This window comes from Nyctereutes procyonoides, unplaced genomic scaffold (genome assembly GCF_905146905.1).
Source record: "Nyctereutes procyonoides isolate TBG_1078 unplaced genomic scaffold, NYPRO_anot_genome, whole genome shotgun sequence".
Classification (NCBI taxonomy): domain Eukaryota; kingdom Metazoa; phylum Chordata; class Mammalia; order Carnivora; family Canidae; genus Nyctereutes; species Nyctereutes procyonoides.
The window spans coordinates 11,559,931-11,575,998 of NW_026575125.1; the positions used below are offsets into that span (position 1 = coordinate 11,559,931).

The 16,068-nt window shown below is 48.3% G+C and overlaps 1 protein-coding gene across 1 annotated transcript in view; it reads right to left on the minus strand.

Annotated features, from left to right (window-relative positions):
- Window positions 1–7,564: 7,564 nt before the first annotated feature.
- The window catches only part of ASB9 (ankyrin repeat and SOCS box containing 9), a 34,009-nt gene continuing 25,505 nt past the window's right edge, over window positions 7,565–16,068 (minus strand). The window contains exons 5-8 of the mRNA XM_055337318.1: window positions 15,448–15,598; window positions 13,641–13,775; window positions 11,437–11,628; window positions 7,565–7,784 (exon numbers count right to left, since the gene is read on the minus strand). Of these exons, the coding sequence (XP_055193293.1) occupies window positions 7,660–7,784; window positions 11,437–11,628; window positions 13,641–13,775; window positions 15,448–15,598 (603 nt within the window). The 3' untranslated portion in view covers window positions 7,565–7,659. The remainder of the gene's footprint in view (window positions 7,785–11,436; window positions 11,629–13,640; window positions 13,776–15,447; window positions 15,599–16,068) is intronic.

Consider the following 16,068-nt stretch of genomic DNA (forward strand, 5'->3'; position numbering starts at 1 on the left):
CATCAACAAATGTCTGGTTTTTAGACCTGGCTCTCCGTCTTCCTCATACACTTTTATGCTTGTCATTGTTCTTGGCAATTTTTCGCCCCGAAGATCATACACTCTACAGCCTCATTCCTCTGTCCGTTGCGGCCTGCATTTCCAATGAGCTTTCCCTTAAACCACCCACTGTCTCCTAGAGGCTGTCATCTCCAATAACCAAACTGCCTCCAAAATCTTGATCTTAAAACAAAACAAAACAAAAAAAAAACACCAAAATCTTGATCTCAAGCCTCTCACTAACAATCCACCCCCTCTTGCTCTAACCCACTTGCTCTAGATACCAATAGTCCTCTGATTCACTGAGACCCCTGGGACTTCCAGGACACTGGCCCTACCATTTTTTGCACTGCCCACCAGCCGTGCCCTTGGTGTGCCCTATCCCTGCCCAGGTCAGGCAGCAATCAGCCCCTTGGGTACTCCCCCCTCAGTCCCTTGATTGTCTTGTCCCTCTTTCCCAGTTTTGCACCCATGCCACTGCTACACCTGAGCACTGTGTGTGTGGCTGGAGGGAACACACAATTGTGACCACGGATCTCAAGTGGGCACTCCACAGCCTCACAATCCTACCACCACTCTCTAGCACTTACCTTTGCCAGTCTGGAAGACAACTGCTTTACTTCTTTCCCATCCTCTAACGACCAACTTTACCTCCCCCTCCTACTCACTCTTCCTGCTTTGTTGGGAAAATAGAAACCACCCAGGCCCATACCTCCCAGAGCTCATGAACATTTATGATGCGGGCTTGAAGGCTGGGCCTCCCTTGAGGCAGGCATCTTCCATGTCAAGTGCCCACTCTCTTGGTTTGTGTTTCTGAAACATACATGATTTTCTGGAAAAATCATACTAGAAAGTTGGAAGGGAGGGCTGGAAGGGTGAGCCGGAGGAGAGAGCCCTGGGAGATCTAGGGTGGAATTTGCGGACATGAGGTGACATAAATACCCCAAGACAAAAGGGGGACTGTGGTTTGGGGGCAGGTGCCAGGAGCAGGTAGGTGTTCATGTCCTCTCCCCACACAACAGCACTGAGTGAGAACAGCTGCTACAGGTACTCGCTAGGGAGGCTGGGTCACGGGCACTGGGGTCCCAGCCTCAGCCTGATCATTAGGCTTTGTGGTTGCCTCAGAGGCTCCTGTCTCCAAGGAACCACCCAAGCCTGGACATCAACCACCACTGGGGCCCACATGGACCTAAGACCAGGAGGCCCTCCTTCCATATTCTAGGCAACATCAGACCCTTGAGATCTCTGCTTAACTCTGTCGTGGGGTTCACCTTATGACTTAGGTTGAATTTCCAGCCAGGCTGATGGTGGTTTGGGACCAATTAAATCCACGTTAGAGAACTGAAATAAACGGGATGTTCCTTGTATCACATGTTGAGGAGTCAAACACACACCCAGCACATTCGATTCTGTACAATGCAACTCATAGGAATAAATTTCCACCGGTGGCTTTCTGAAGCATGTTCTTATTTAGGTAAAATGCACAAAATGTGAATTGGATGAAAAGCAGATGATACCATGCCCAGTTTCCATGGTCATAGCCCAACGTTGACAATGTAAATACTGAGGTTTCCAACAGTGGTCTCTTCTAAGCCTGGGAGGCTTAAACACCTAAAACGTCACATTAAAATTCCCACACAGGCCCATGGAGCCACCTGATTTCACTGTACTCCCAAAAAAACCCCAAGCTTTCAAAAGGGTATAGAAAGTTGAAAAATCTCATATCGCCTGAAGTGAGCAAAGAGGCCTTGGGTGGGGAGGAAAGTGAGCGGAAATCAATTTTACTTGCTTTGGCCTCACAATGGATTTTGCAAAGTAAAGGGTAGAAAATCAATCTTGTCAAATCAGTGAGAATTTATACACTTGAAGGAGTCTAAAGGTCTCGGAGGGTGTATTAGGCAGTAGGACATTCTCCATCACATCGTGGAGAATACAGCATGAAAGTTGGACCCTTTTCTGTAATGAAAGGACTGGGCCAAGGATTTTTGCCACGTCCCTCATCAAGATGAGCCCACGGCGGAAGGCAAACACGAACACGCCTCCCTTAGTCCAGTCCCAAACATCCTGAAGGGTGGGACTAGAGTAAGACATGGGAAGTCCTAGGGGTACCTATTCTTGACTCACCAGAAGCAGCTTCCAGATTACATTAACAGAAGGCTCCCTTACCTTGCCTCGGATTTAAATGGTCCTAACGTTTTGGGGTCACTGAGCCACCTGATAAGACCTACCTCCTATGACTGCAGAGTAAGTCCCTGCTCTAGAGAGTAGGGGCTGGTCACTCCCAGTGACTTCAGCAGGGAATCAGACAGGAAACCAGAGTGTGGAAGGTGGGCCTTAAGCAGAAAGCAGACCAGGGGGCTACTGTCTGTCTTGGCCTCACTGTCCTGGGCGTGGGGGAGATGCCACAGATAAATGCTTAAGGGAAGTCAGGAGAGGTAAGGCAAGAGACCTGTGTCCTCTGCTCAAGGGGAGCTGGCCAGGGGCTGGGCCAGGAGGTGGACAGGTAGCAAACTTAGCCATATTTCATAAGCACGTTGCTTGGTTTCCCTTTTGGTTTTTATAAACTTTAGGGGAGACTCCTGTGAAACATCTGTCTCATTGAAACTGTCCCTCCTCGTCTTAATTCTATTTGGGCGGCTATAACAAGAACGCCATAGCCTGGGGTGGGGAGGGGGTTTACACACAGAAGCGTGTTTCTCACAGTTCCGGAAGCCAGGAAGTTAAGGCTAAGGTGCTAGTATATTGGTGTCTGGTGGGGACCAGCTTTCCGGTTTGGGGATGGGCCATCTACTCCCCGTATGTTCACATGGCAGAAGGGGCCAGAGAGCTCCCTGGGTCTGTTTTATGAGAGCACTCCTCCCATCATGCGGACTCCACCCTCACGACCTAATCACCTCCTAAAGGCCCCACCTTCTAATACCATCACCTTGAGGGTTAGGATTCCCACAATCCTAACTTGCAAACTTTTGGGGGGAACAAACATTCCGTCCACAATATACCTAGATTAACAGAAGACTCTGGAGGCCGCATAAGAGCAAACAGCACTCCCCCACCTCACCCCTCAGGCAGGCATGCCAATGACCTTGTACTTACTAAGCAGGTTCCCAAGGGAATGGAGTCAAGGCTGAGGGATCCCACTTCTTGGTCCCGCATGGACCTTCATTTATCACTTTCAAACTTGTTGATCTAGGCTTGATATGATTAAAGGAATATGCGGTCCCTGAGAGAGCTGTCGGACCTTGGGGAAGTTACTTGACCTCTCTCTGGCCATGTCGTTAGCTCTAAAATGGACGTAGTAACACAACCGTATCAAAGAGTTACTGCATCATATGAGCTGACACTTGTGAAAACCTTAGAGCCGTGCCTGACATAGAATAAGCACCATATACGTGTTTGATTAAATAACAAAAATCATCATGATCATGTTATCACATATCGGACTCGGGACAAATCAACACCAAATTGATGGCAATTAGCCATTGGCAGGTGTGGGAGGAAGAATTCTTAGGTGGCTCGCAAGATTCTGGGTCCTGGGTACACACACTCCTCCGGCCAGCTATTCAGTTCAACACCAATCCAAGTGGCCCTTGAAGGGATTTTGCAGATGTAACTAAGGTCCCAAATCAGGAGATTATCTAGGTAGGCTTTGACTTAATCAGGCGAACCCTCTAGAAGCAGAGCTTCCTCCAGTTGGCCGCAGCAGAGGAGCTGGAGAGATGCAAGCCACTTGGTCCCGGAAGAAAGCTACATCCAGCATCCGAGCCGCACAATTCCCAGGGAGGGGGGCCCAGAGCAAGGAACCATGGGAGGTCTCCAGATGCTAAGAGCAGTTCTCAGCTGCCAGCCAGCAGGAAAACAGGGCCCTGAGTCCTACCACTGCAAGGAGCTGAATTTCTGTCAACAACCAGCAACCTCGGAGAAAGACCCCACCCCCCAGCCCCAGATCAGAACTGTGGCCTGGGTCAATACCTTGATTTGGGCCCTGTGAGACCCTGAATGGAGAATCCGGTCACACGGCACCCGGACTTCTGACCTTCAGAACCTGGGAGATCATACGTATGTATTGTGTTTAGGCCACGAAGTTTGTGCTAACGGACAACGCAGCCATAGAACAGTAATAGGGTGAGAAAAGAAAAGAACCAAATATAGACAGGCAACAAATGACCAGTCCCACGATTCTGTTCAAAGCCCAGGCCTCCTCTCCACCTGCCACATGACCAATATTTTCAACACTGACAAGGTTCGTAAGAAATAATACTCTCAGGTCAGAAGAAAGAAATGGCATTTGTCACTGGGGGCTTAGTCCCCGGGGAGGGCAGGCTTCTGTACTCACCAGCGTCCCCAGCTGGGCAAGCCTGAGCTACCTGCCCCAGAGCAGCAAGCTTGGGACCTCCCAGGCTGCTTTCTTGTGGTTGGGGAAAGGGCTGACCCATGTCCAACCTAACTAGACACAGCTGCCTACTGGTGGGCCCAGACCTTTGACCTCTGGACTTGGCTCCACCTCCACCTCTAAGACCTGCCAAAAATTAACAGGACCCAGGGACAGAACTCTGGGACGACTGCAGATGACAAAAGCAGAGCTGTCACGCTCAAGAGCTCTGGCCTCTGCATTCAAGTCAGGCATCACCACCTACTGTGTGACTTCTTGTAAATTCTTTAAGCCCTCTGCACCCCCTTGTCTGTAAAATGGGGTAGCAGAGTTGTGAGGGTTTGAGGCAAGGCTTACAAATCACTGATCCGTCGGGCCTAGCCCTTAGCAAACCCTCTAAAATGGGAGGTGGTGTTTAATTGCTTTTGATGCGGCCTGGGTCTTATACCCAAGCCCTCACGCTAAGCTTTCCCCACGTTATAAATCCCCAACTCCGTTCTCCACGATAGGCAGCTGAGCACATCTTGGTCCCTTGTTTCTGAGACCCAAGTGTCTGCTTAATGACTAACCACTCCAACCTGGTACACGAAGTACCAGACTACGTCAATCAGCCCCAATACAAACCCACAGTAAATCAATTGTGCTTCCCCGCCTTCCTCTTCTTGCTCGCTTGTTTCATTATAACAGGAATTGTGCCGGAGATGTGTACCAACCCCTCAGCATTTTCTACTGGAATAAAACCAAGGGAGTGTAGTAACCAACAATCGGAGACTGGACTACAATAATATGAGTTCAGTGTGCACTCTAAAAACAGACATAGTAATTACCATTCTTAAAAGATGGTTTCATAAGGCTAAAAATTTACAGCCCTCATTCATGAAGGGGGGGGGTGGTCCTATGCAATGTCACCGAACCAGTTTGATGATAGAATTTATGAGGTTGCACCAGATTGTGCTCAAGTGTTCAAAGGTATATGCCACTGATGAACATAACCATATCTAGCCTCATAAAAATAGACTCCCTATTTAAACCGAATCTTCTTTCTCAGCACTGCTAAGTGAGGTAATTTGAAATTTTCCCAAATTGCAAGGAGGGAGGTAGTGGTGGTATTTTTCCCATTTGTGGAGATGACCATCTATTATAGGGATCTGCAAATTGGTTAATTGTCTGGAAGATTTAAGAAGAAAAATGCTGTTCTAGTAATTCTGTGCAGTCCTGTACTCCGAGGATTTGGCCAAGGGAAGATTAACATAAGCATGAGTCTGCCCAATACATTTTAAATGAGAAACTGGGCTATTTTTTTTTAACTAATGTTTGCAAAAAGAAAGCTATAGCGAAGTGCCTATCATCCGTACTCCTTAGCAGATGATTCCCCCAACCACAGTGTTAAGATCCAGAAAGTCAATATAAATTCTTTGCCTGTCTCCTTCACTGTGGCTACTCTGGTGTCTAGAAGAGGGCCGAGTGCAGACACAGGCACTGAATGTTTCCTGAATAAATGAATTAACGCGATTACATGAATTAGCAAGTGGCAGGATGCTAGTGTTCTTTTTCTGTCTAAATTCTGAGCAGTTACAAATGTCAACATGATCAGATCAAGAAGAAAAACAAAGGAGCTGGGAAGTGAGGTTCTGTAGAGTCATATTTGCATTTTTGGGGTATGCTGGAAGGGAAGAAGGAAACCCAGTGTCAATGGAATTTATCACTACAAAGTTTTTGTTCCTGAATGGAAATTTCCAGAGCCTATGTTGTAAACCATCTTACAATGGGTCATTTGTGAGAAGCAAGTCTTTTGCTTATGCGACTATGTGGCAGCAGCGCCATCTGCTGGGAAGCTAGTTGGGCGTTTTAGAACAATATTCTAGAGTCCTTTTTTTTCCCTAAAAAGCAAATTGAATTTAGAATCACAGAAATTATCTCAGAAATATCTTTAGTGACAATCTAGGCCATGTGTCATCTTACAGGTAAGGACTGGCCCTAAGAAGGTAAAGCATTTTCTTTTTTTCTGTTGATACAATGGAGCCCCAGATGCATCTCTCCGAGAGAAGGCAGGACTAGTCATGATTACTAAATTTTATTACAGATCTCATGCAAATCAGAAACTGAAAGGCTGTTAAAACCCACTTGCTAAGCATCTGAAGAGGGCTGTCCAACAGAAATCTCTGCAACGATGGAGCAAGAGAACTTTCTGCAATGATCTGTACCTGTGCGAGCTGTCCAATACAGGAACCACTAGCCACATGTGGTTATTAAACATCCGAAATGTGGCCAATGACACCGAGGAATGAGATTTTTAATTTTATGTAATTTTAATTTATTTACATTTTTAAAAGTAGCCAGCCCCATATGGCTAATGTAGCGCTTCTCACCCTTGGCACTGTTTACATTTGGGACTGCATCATTCTCTGCGGTGGGAGCTTGTCCTGTGCACGGTGGGCTGCTTTAACAAAAGGCCCGGCCCCCACCCACTAGGTGCCAGCAATACCCCCCCAAAGTTGTGATGACCAAAAATAGCTCCAGACATTGCTCCAGAAATGTCCCCTAGGGGGCAAAATCATCCCTGGTTGAGAACCACTGGGCTAGTAGCTACTGTAGGGGACAGCATAGTTCTAGAATATGCCTAACATGTATATGACACTTTGAATGAGAAAAAGAAATGGCCCCACACTGTACTACGGCACTAGCGGTTTTGTCACAAGAACCGGGAAGCTTTGAAGAAAATAGTCAGATGTAGACAAACAAATCTCTTGCTTCTTTATCCTCCTTCCCATGTAACGGACGGAGCCAAGATAGTAATGTCTGAAAAATCTGCCTCACTCGAAAGTCCCCCGGTTAGCCCCAGAAAACCTACACTGAAATCTGGCTTCCCTGCACTCACTGCGAGTAACCAGGACAAAGAGACCTGTCAGGGTCTCAGTGTGTCACCTGGAGAAGGGGCGGGAAGGTGCCTACCTGGCAGAGCCCCTGTGATGGCAGATGTAGTGCATGAAGTGGTCCTGGCTCAGCTCTGGGCTGTGGGAGACGTGCAAACAAGGGCTGTGATCTCAGCCGCCCTCCTCTAGGGAAGGGGGAAAGGCCTCAGTGCCTCCCGACCAATAATACAAACATACCCGGCGTGTTTCCACCAAAAATAAAAATCTAATTGACAAAACTGGCCAAGCTTTATAAACGTGAGTTTATTTTAAAATGCCAATGGCCACGACACTCCACAATATTTGTGGGTCGTGTGTGCCTCCATCCCCTTGGCACATTTACATGTGCAGGAGAAACCGTTTCAGCTCCTCTGGGAGGACCAGTCCGTTGATCTTATGATGCTGCTGGGTCCCAAAGCACTTGCGGATTCTAAGGCGACAGAGCTGCAGCAGAGAAGGTGGCCCTGGAGAAAGAATGCAAGACAAGCCACATGTTGGTGTCACTGATCTAAGGCTACTTCTCCTCTCCTTCTAAAGCAGACGAGCTGTAACACTGTCCTAGGGAAATAACGTGGTTCTGCTTAAGACCATGTTCTGGGTTTCTAAGGAGGCATTTTTAGGCCACGTTCTCTCTTCGCTGGTATTTAATTGAAATGAGCTTGTTAGGTTTTGATTTAGAACAGCCGGGAAGGAAAAAAAAAATCAAAGCTCAGCCTCACTAATGGAGGCTGAAGGCAGCTAATTTTGGAATTATGAAGCCACACAAAATTCCCAATGATGCAAATAAAATTCATGTTTCACAGCTTTCTTGTATTTTACCTTAAAAAATAAGGTATTTCCAAAAAAAGGCATTTCTAGATGCATGTTTATAATTTAGCAATTTTAAGATATTCAAATATAATGAGCTATCAGTGAAGCCTAAGGGTATGTTATCTTATTAAGTCATATTTGTTTTTTATTCTGCACGCAGGGCTAACCCAATGCTTCAACTCACAGGTGAAAAGTAACCAGCCAAGACTTTACAGTTTAGGACAGTGGGTCTCAACAGGGGGTTGGGTGGAGGGGAAAAGGAGAAGACACATGGCAAAGTCAGGGGACACTTCTGTTTGTCACAACTTGGAGGGAGGGGCTACTAGCATCTAGTGGGTAGAGGCCAGGGAGGCCACTAGACATCCTGTTGATGGTGCTAAGGCTAAGAAACCCCATTAGAGAGTAGAAGGATGAGACATGACTTCCTATCCACCCCTGACCGCCTGTACCAAACTGTAAATGGAATTCTCTCTTGGTTATTATACACACACACACACACACACACACACACACACACACACACAAGCAAAGCTATATACCATCAAGAATCCCATAGAGCAGTGGCCCTGCAATCCGGGCTGCATTTCAGAATCACCTATCAGGGGGAGCTTTAGACCGCACTGTTGGGTCCCACCCCAGAGCTGTGGCTTCAGTTAATGTTGGGGGGGTGTGCACAAGAGTTTTTAAAGGCTTGTGCCCCAGGTCATCTTATTGTGGAGCCAAGGTTGAGAAAACAAGCAAAAGGATACAGTATGGCCTCGGCTTTCCTACAAGCTGCGGGGTGGGGTGGGTTGCCTAGCTCTCGGGTGATGGCACGAAGGACAGGTGGAAAGAGATACCTCCACTATCAAAGACACAAAATGCAGTCTTGTCAATGGGGACCTCACAGCACATTCAGAAGGCCCCCGTTGGGATTTAGGGCACCTTCCAGATACGGTCAGTTGGACTCAAGGCATATACTGACGAGCTGCTTCCCAGTGTACCCAAGGCACACAGATGGACAAACTGCCAAAACTACAGGGTGGGAAACTAGACTTAATTTCATCTCACTGGGGAAGTTGAAGGACGTGACAAATCATGTGCACTAGATACACTGTCAGGGACAACCGCGGGAGGTAATGATAAACGCTGGGCAATGCAGAAAAGCAGGACGACAGCGTAAGCTCAGCGCAACTACTGATACAGATTGAATATCTGCCGTTTCCTCGAAGTGGGATGATGCACAACTGTAGCCTTAATCCCATATAAATAGAGCTGGAAACCCACTACAGCTCTGCAGCCACTTACTGGCACCTGCAAGTGTTCAAGCAGTTCCCTTTACTCAGTAATAAAACCAGCTAATTTTTTTAATCTATGAATTGGCATATTGCTTTGGTCTCGATTTCTTCCCCCCAGGCCTCCACCCCCAGCAACACTCAGGATGCTTTAAAGCCAAAGTGCTTTCAAGGGTGGCTCCTGTCATGCTGGGCTGAGAGTCATTTTCAGTTTTCATTGTGTGCCATGAGTAAACACTGCTTTACATGCTTTCCAAGGCCGGTGGGGTGGCAATCCTGAACTCCTCTGCAGGGACATCCAGAGACAGAATTTGCTGTGTTATATCTGCAGGTCTGGCTCCCTGCACTTGCCTGGCCTCATTTCCTGTGGCCTTCCAGACTGCTGAGAGGCGACCTCACCAAAACCCCAAAAACGACGCATGGAGGCCAAAGCAGCAGTGATTCTCTCCAGTGGCAAATGACATTTTAGAAACCAGTGGGATCACTGACCACACTGTCACCAAAATGGGAGTTAAAGGAATCAAGGGCAATGTAGGTGCCAACAAATGGCCTTTGGAAATCGAGTGGAAGGGAAGAGTCAGTGGAGGCAATCTGAAAATCCAAGGGGATTATTTACTGAGGCAGGGGATGAGGGATTCTATATGTGTGGGTACACTTACGCACATGCGCACGTATATGCATGTACGTGTGCGCATGTGTGTGCGTACACATGACTTTGTGACTTTAGAGAGCCAGGAGACGCTGTTGCTTTTGTGAATCTCATTCCCAATTTTAAAAAGTTGTATTTTACGACTGTGTCGGTATACAGACGAACATAATCCAGGTTGAAGTTTATCCCTTTCTTCCTTTGGATCTTAAAAGAAATGAAAACATCTTTGTGCGCTCCTAATCACATCATGGGCCCCAAGCATTGTGCCATCTGTCCTGTTGGAGAAATAGGCCCTATATAGATTTTTTTAAAACAAATCATCAAAATGCAGTGACTATCCCACTGCTTAACCTAAAGTGGTGACTATCCCATTGCTTAACCTAAAGGGGTTTCTATTGAACTGTTCCTTATGCCTGATGCTGCTCAAAGGGGACAGGCCTTGTTGGGGGGCCCCTAAGGCAGGGCTTTGGCTGCAAGTACCCTGAGCAGTTGGAGTGGGAGGAAGAAGTGATTCTGTGGCTGCTTTATAATTCTGCACAGAGCTAGGCCTAATTCTCAGCATGCAGGCAGGCGATAACCAGACAACCTGCCATCAGAACCCCTCTGGTAGGGAAGCCTGCTTCAAAGTCTCACAACCTCGAAAACTTAACAAAGTCCACACTCTAGTAAAAAAAAAAAAAAAAAAAAAGCAGGTCCTGAACTGGCTGCTCTCCATTTCTAGGGACAATTATGAATACCATCTGCGGGGTCTTTTTTCCCCACCCCAGCCCACCCCCGACCTCACAGCCCTACCCCCCTGCACAGCACTCAATGACAATGTTTAGTTGTTTGGGTCAGAAGGACTGGTTCTTATTTGCAGAGGTGTGGACTTAGGTGTTGACAGACTTGCAATAACAAATGCCTTCAGACTGCTGTAAATCCTGAAAGGAGTAGCTTATAGCACTTAATGAGTAGCATTTTTGCCCCCCAGAAACCCACTTCCCAGTAGTGTGGCCCGTCCGTAGAGCAGTAAGGTGTCCCAGGGGCACTGGACTACCCCAAAGAGGATTCTATTGCATCATCCTATAGCATGTTTTAGATAACTTTAATATCAAAATTTCTCAATACTATGTTAATCCTTTCAAAGGTGGCCTACCTCATATATGAATATTAGATCCTCCAAAACAGCCTGTCTCCTACATTCCACACAACAGATGGTTCTTTTCCACATAACCAGTACCATACCTTGTTGAATACTCAATAATCTCAGCTCTCCACGTTTGATGACGGCCGAGAACAATTTTTCACATAGTACTGGAAGTCAGAACTTGGTAAGTACCTGCCTCTTGCTACAGCCCATAAGAGCTATGGATTAGGGCTTAGGTTCGGGCAAAGGAGAAGCACCTTCTCTCTGCAAGAAAAGCTGGGTCAAAGGGCTCTCGGGAGGCACCAACTCCAAGGGACGTTTGCCTTCGGCATTCTTGGCCTGGGTGTCTGCTCCAAAGTCCATGAGCAGGAGTGCCAGCTCCCTGCTGGATGCCCTGGCCACCACGTGAAGAGGGGAATCCAGACCCCGGCCCTGGTTCACGCTTGCACCTAAACAGTCACAAGAATAACACAGTCAGCCAAGAAGCTGAGCCCAAGCGTCCCCCTTCTCCAAGCCCTATGCCTCAAATTCCTTCACAAAGGGACTTCTATAGTGGGCACGGCAATCCTGGAAAACAATGGGACACGACTTGATTCCATTTAATAATACGGGGAAAGTGCCACTTGACAATGTGACTAAAGGTACAACATGAGCTATGTAGCATACCAGGTCACCTTTGGGGACGCCTGGGTGGTTCAGTCGGTTGGGCAGCTGCCTTCAGTTCAGGTCGTGGTCCCCGGGTCCCGGGATCGAGCCCTGCATCAGGCTCCCTGCTCAGGGGGAGCCTGCTTCTCCCTCTGCCTCTGCCGCTCCCCCCCAACTGGCTCATGCGCTCTCTCGCTCTCTCTCAAATAAATAAAATCTTTAATAAAAAAAAATTTTTGCCTTTGAGTGCTAGCCATAGGTGTGCTACGTATGAGAAAAATGCTGGAGGCATGCAAGCCGCACGTGCATCATTGTAGTGTGTACGTATTAGCCATACAAGCTGCGAGTGAGGCTTTTCACTTTCATACAGTGAAATCTCATCTATCACACCACGCAGCCACACTCACACGCCGAGCCACTGCTATAAAACCTGGGACCCGGGACTGTGTAATCTAAACTGCAAAGAGCGACTGGCTTGTGAGGGCATCTCCTAGGTGAGGGCAGCCAATTCCAAGGTCACGGGGAAGATGGCACAGTCCTCCTCTTCGGGAATAAGGTGGATTTCTAGGACCATCCCAAGCCAGTTCCATCCTGACACTCTACAAATCCCCACCCGGACCGGATGCTGGCTCCCACTGGGACATGTGGGGACACGTGACTCTGTCTCAGCTGCTGTCCCCCTAGTAAAATGGAAACCTGCGTCCACTCGACAAATTGTAACTGGGTTGTTCTGGTACTGTTCTTGGTTTTATGAGGGATGCGAAACCCTGCCCTTTCCTAAGAGCTTAAATCTACATAGAGCATCGGGGGAGAGGGAGGGATGGTGGGAGAGAGAGAGAAGGAGCATGAAGCTCCTAATTCACGGCTATTGCTGCCACATGAGTGGAAGGCAACAAGAACCACAGAAGCATTCAAGGGAAGGGTTACTGGAGCTGTAAAGAATAAGCAGGACTCAGGTAATTACAGGGGTGACAAAACGGACATCGGAGGTTGAAGGAGGGTCTGGACAACAGCAGGGGGTGGGGGAAAAAAAAGGACGCTCCACAGGCCTTCTGGAGGAAAACAACATTTCCAATGAGCTAAAAATGAGGCAGGTGGAATCTGCAAATGAAGGCGAACTGGCGAGCAAGGCCCTGGGGGGAGGCGCAGCCGTGCTCCAGCAGCCGTGCTCCAGCAGCCCTGCCAGTCCTCCAGGGCTAAAAGCGTGACCTGCGCAGTGGGGGAGGCGACAGGGAAGGGAGGGGGGCAGAGAATCACCGAGGACCACCCTGGGAGCAGATCCGATTGGCATCATTATCCTCATCACACGTGAAAGAACGAAAGTGCAAACAGCATAAGACATTTCTCCACGGGGACCCAGTCACTGTGAACCCCGATCCTGTTCGCCTCCGTGGCCCACACTCTGCGTGCCCCACCCCCGCCCCCTCCCCAGGATGCAAACAGCTTTAAAATATGTTTAGGGATGCCTGGCTGGCTCAGGGGCTGAGGGTCTGCCTTGGGCTCAGGGCGTGATCCTGGACTGGGGATCGTGACCCTGGACTGGGGATCGAGTCCCACATTGGGCTCCCCGCGGGGAGCCTGCTTCTCCCTCTGCCTATGTCTCTGCCTCTCTCTCTCTCTCTGTCTCTCATGAATGAATGAATGAATGAATGAATAAAATGTTTAAACATAAATAAAAATAAATATATTTTAAGAATACACAAAAAATAAACTCCTTTCCTTTTTCCTTTCCTTTTCTTTCCTTTCCCTTCCTTTCTTTTCCTTTTTCCTTTTTCCTTTCCTTTCCTTTCCTTTGGTCGTGTGCTTTTAGTTTTACCTGATTCCAGCAGCTTCTTGGCGCAGGCTACCTGCTGGTTTTCACAAGCCAGGTACAGCGGTGTGCCCAGGTGGCTGATGTTGTAGTCCACATCGCCCCCGTGCGCGGCCAGGGTCTCCAGGCACCCCACGTGGCCTGCAGCCCAAGACAGAGCAAAGACAGCTTCAGCACCGTCTGTCGGCCCGGAAACCCAGCCCTCCCTGTGGGCTGTGCGCCTCCACTCGCTCGGACCCCGGACCCGAAGCTACTTCCTCCAGCCCAGGGCTGTCAGCCGCACCATGCCAGACACAGAGACGGGGGGGGGGGGGGGGAGGCGGCCCAGGCGAGGGGACGTGGGTGGGGGAGGCGCTGCAGGGAGTGTGAGGCAGCCTCGGAGCTCCAGGCAGGCCACCAAGGCCACAGGCGAGGCGACAAGCAGTTGCCAAACCCGACTGGCAGGGGCCCCGTCTGGCAACCCAAGTTTGCTCAAAGCTGAACCAAAGCTCTTGCTCGGGCTACAATGCCACACCTCAAACATTGCTCCTCTGCCTTCCTCTTTGCATAAAATCATTTGAGTTCCACGCATCTGGGGAAGATGCTGAGTTGATGCATCTCTTGAAGAAGAAACGTCAATGCTTTGGGAGATTGTGATCCTACAGAGGGATTCAGTCAAATAGGACTGGGGAGCCATTCTGTGAAAGCCGCCGGGGAAATAAGACCCTACTGGCAGCATGCGGTCAGGATGGGGATGACGGCGGCAATGGACGCTGGGGAGAAGCAAAACTTGCCATTGTATTTTTGTGCCCGAGTTAAGAATATCGGGAAAACTGTGACTTTATGAAAAAGAATTACCCCAGGGCCGCCTGGGTGGCTCAGCGGTTGAGCATCTGCCTTTGGATCAGAGCCTGATCCCAGGGTCCTGGGATCGAGTTCCGCATCAGGCTCCCTGTGGGGAGCCTGTTTCTCCCTCTGCCTGTGTCTCTGCCTCTCTCTCTCTCTCATTCTCTCTCATAAATAAATAAAATCTTAAAAAAAAAGAATTACCCCAAGCTGAGTAAGTGCTGGGGATCTAATGTCCAACATTATGCAATAATACCAATACTGTATACTTGAAATTTGCTAAGAGGATACATCTTAAGTGTTCTCCCCACACGTAAAAATGGTAACTGTGTTTTCGTTAATTTCATTGTGGCAACTGCTTCATAATGTGGGTGTCTATCAAGTCATCATGTTAGTACACCCGAAAGAAATACAACTTTATCAGGTATACCTCGATAGAGTCAGGCGTGGTGGAGAATTAACCCCAGCCGTATATGGCACCTTATTTTCCAAAAATCCAAAGTGTGCTTCACTTAAAAAACCTAGGTGGCCCTGAGACAATATTCTTTAAGGCCCGAAAACAGAAGAGTAGAGGGTGTTTTACAAAATAATTGGATTTGTACGGGGTCATGGGTTCAACAATATATTCTACAAATATGCATGGATAGTTCTACTATGTGCCAGACCCCGTTCCAGAACTACAGCAGTGAACAACTTTCCAGATGCTCCGAAAGGGTGGTTCCCAAACTTTCTGTGCATCGGAATCACCTAGATGCTTGCTAAACAAAACACGCATGGCCGGGCCCCACCCTGGAGTTGCTGATTCCGTGTGTCTGGCGTGGGGGCCAAGAGTCTGCAATTGCACGCCAGGCCAGGTGGATGCTTCCGGTCCCAGGACCTCACACTGAGAAAAGGTCCCTCAAAACCATCCCTCCGCTTGCTTCGTCCTTGCAACAGTAAGATGTCTGCGGAAGGAGAGGCGGAAAACATAAATTCTCCATAGATTTACCTCTCTTAGCAGCTTCGTGGATGGGCGATGCCAGGTCACTCACGGCGTGGGGGCTGGCCCCATGCTGCAGAAGCAAATTCACACAGTCCTGGCTGCCGCTGATGCACGCATTGAACAAAGGGGTGTGCCAGTCGGTGGTAACACCATCCACCTGGAAAGAAGAGCGCCAGGCTGAAGGCAGGTGGTGGGGGCCCGGGTTCAAATTTAGCCTCCACTCCTTTCGAGCTGTTGCTTGACTTCCCTGAGCCTCCCATTCCGTGGCTATAACATGACGACAAAAATAGCAAATTCCAAAAAACAACAACAAACAACAACAACCAAATTCCACAAGTTTGTGAAAAACCGAATGAGCTGAGGCACCGAACATGTTGCCTAATGTTCTATCACTTCCACGCCCCCAGGAACAGGAATTCTGAAGCCAGTTGGGATGATCCTATATAGCTTACAAATTCCTCTCCTTGTTTTAAATGTTCCATCCTAGACCTGTCCCACACCAGTCCAGCGTCCTTTACAGTAGTGAGAGGAATGTATTATTAACATTATTTTTTTTATTTTAAAACACGACTTTCACAGAAATATAGGGTGAATACGTGCCAAAGATTTCCTTCAATTCGTTCATTA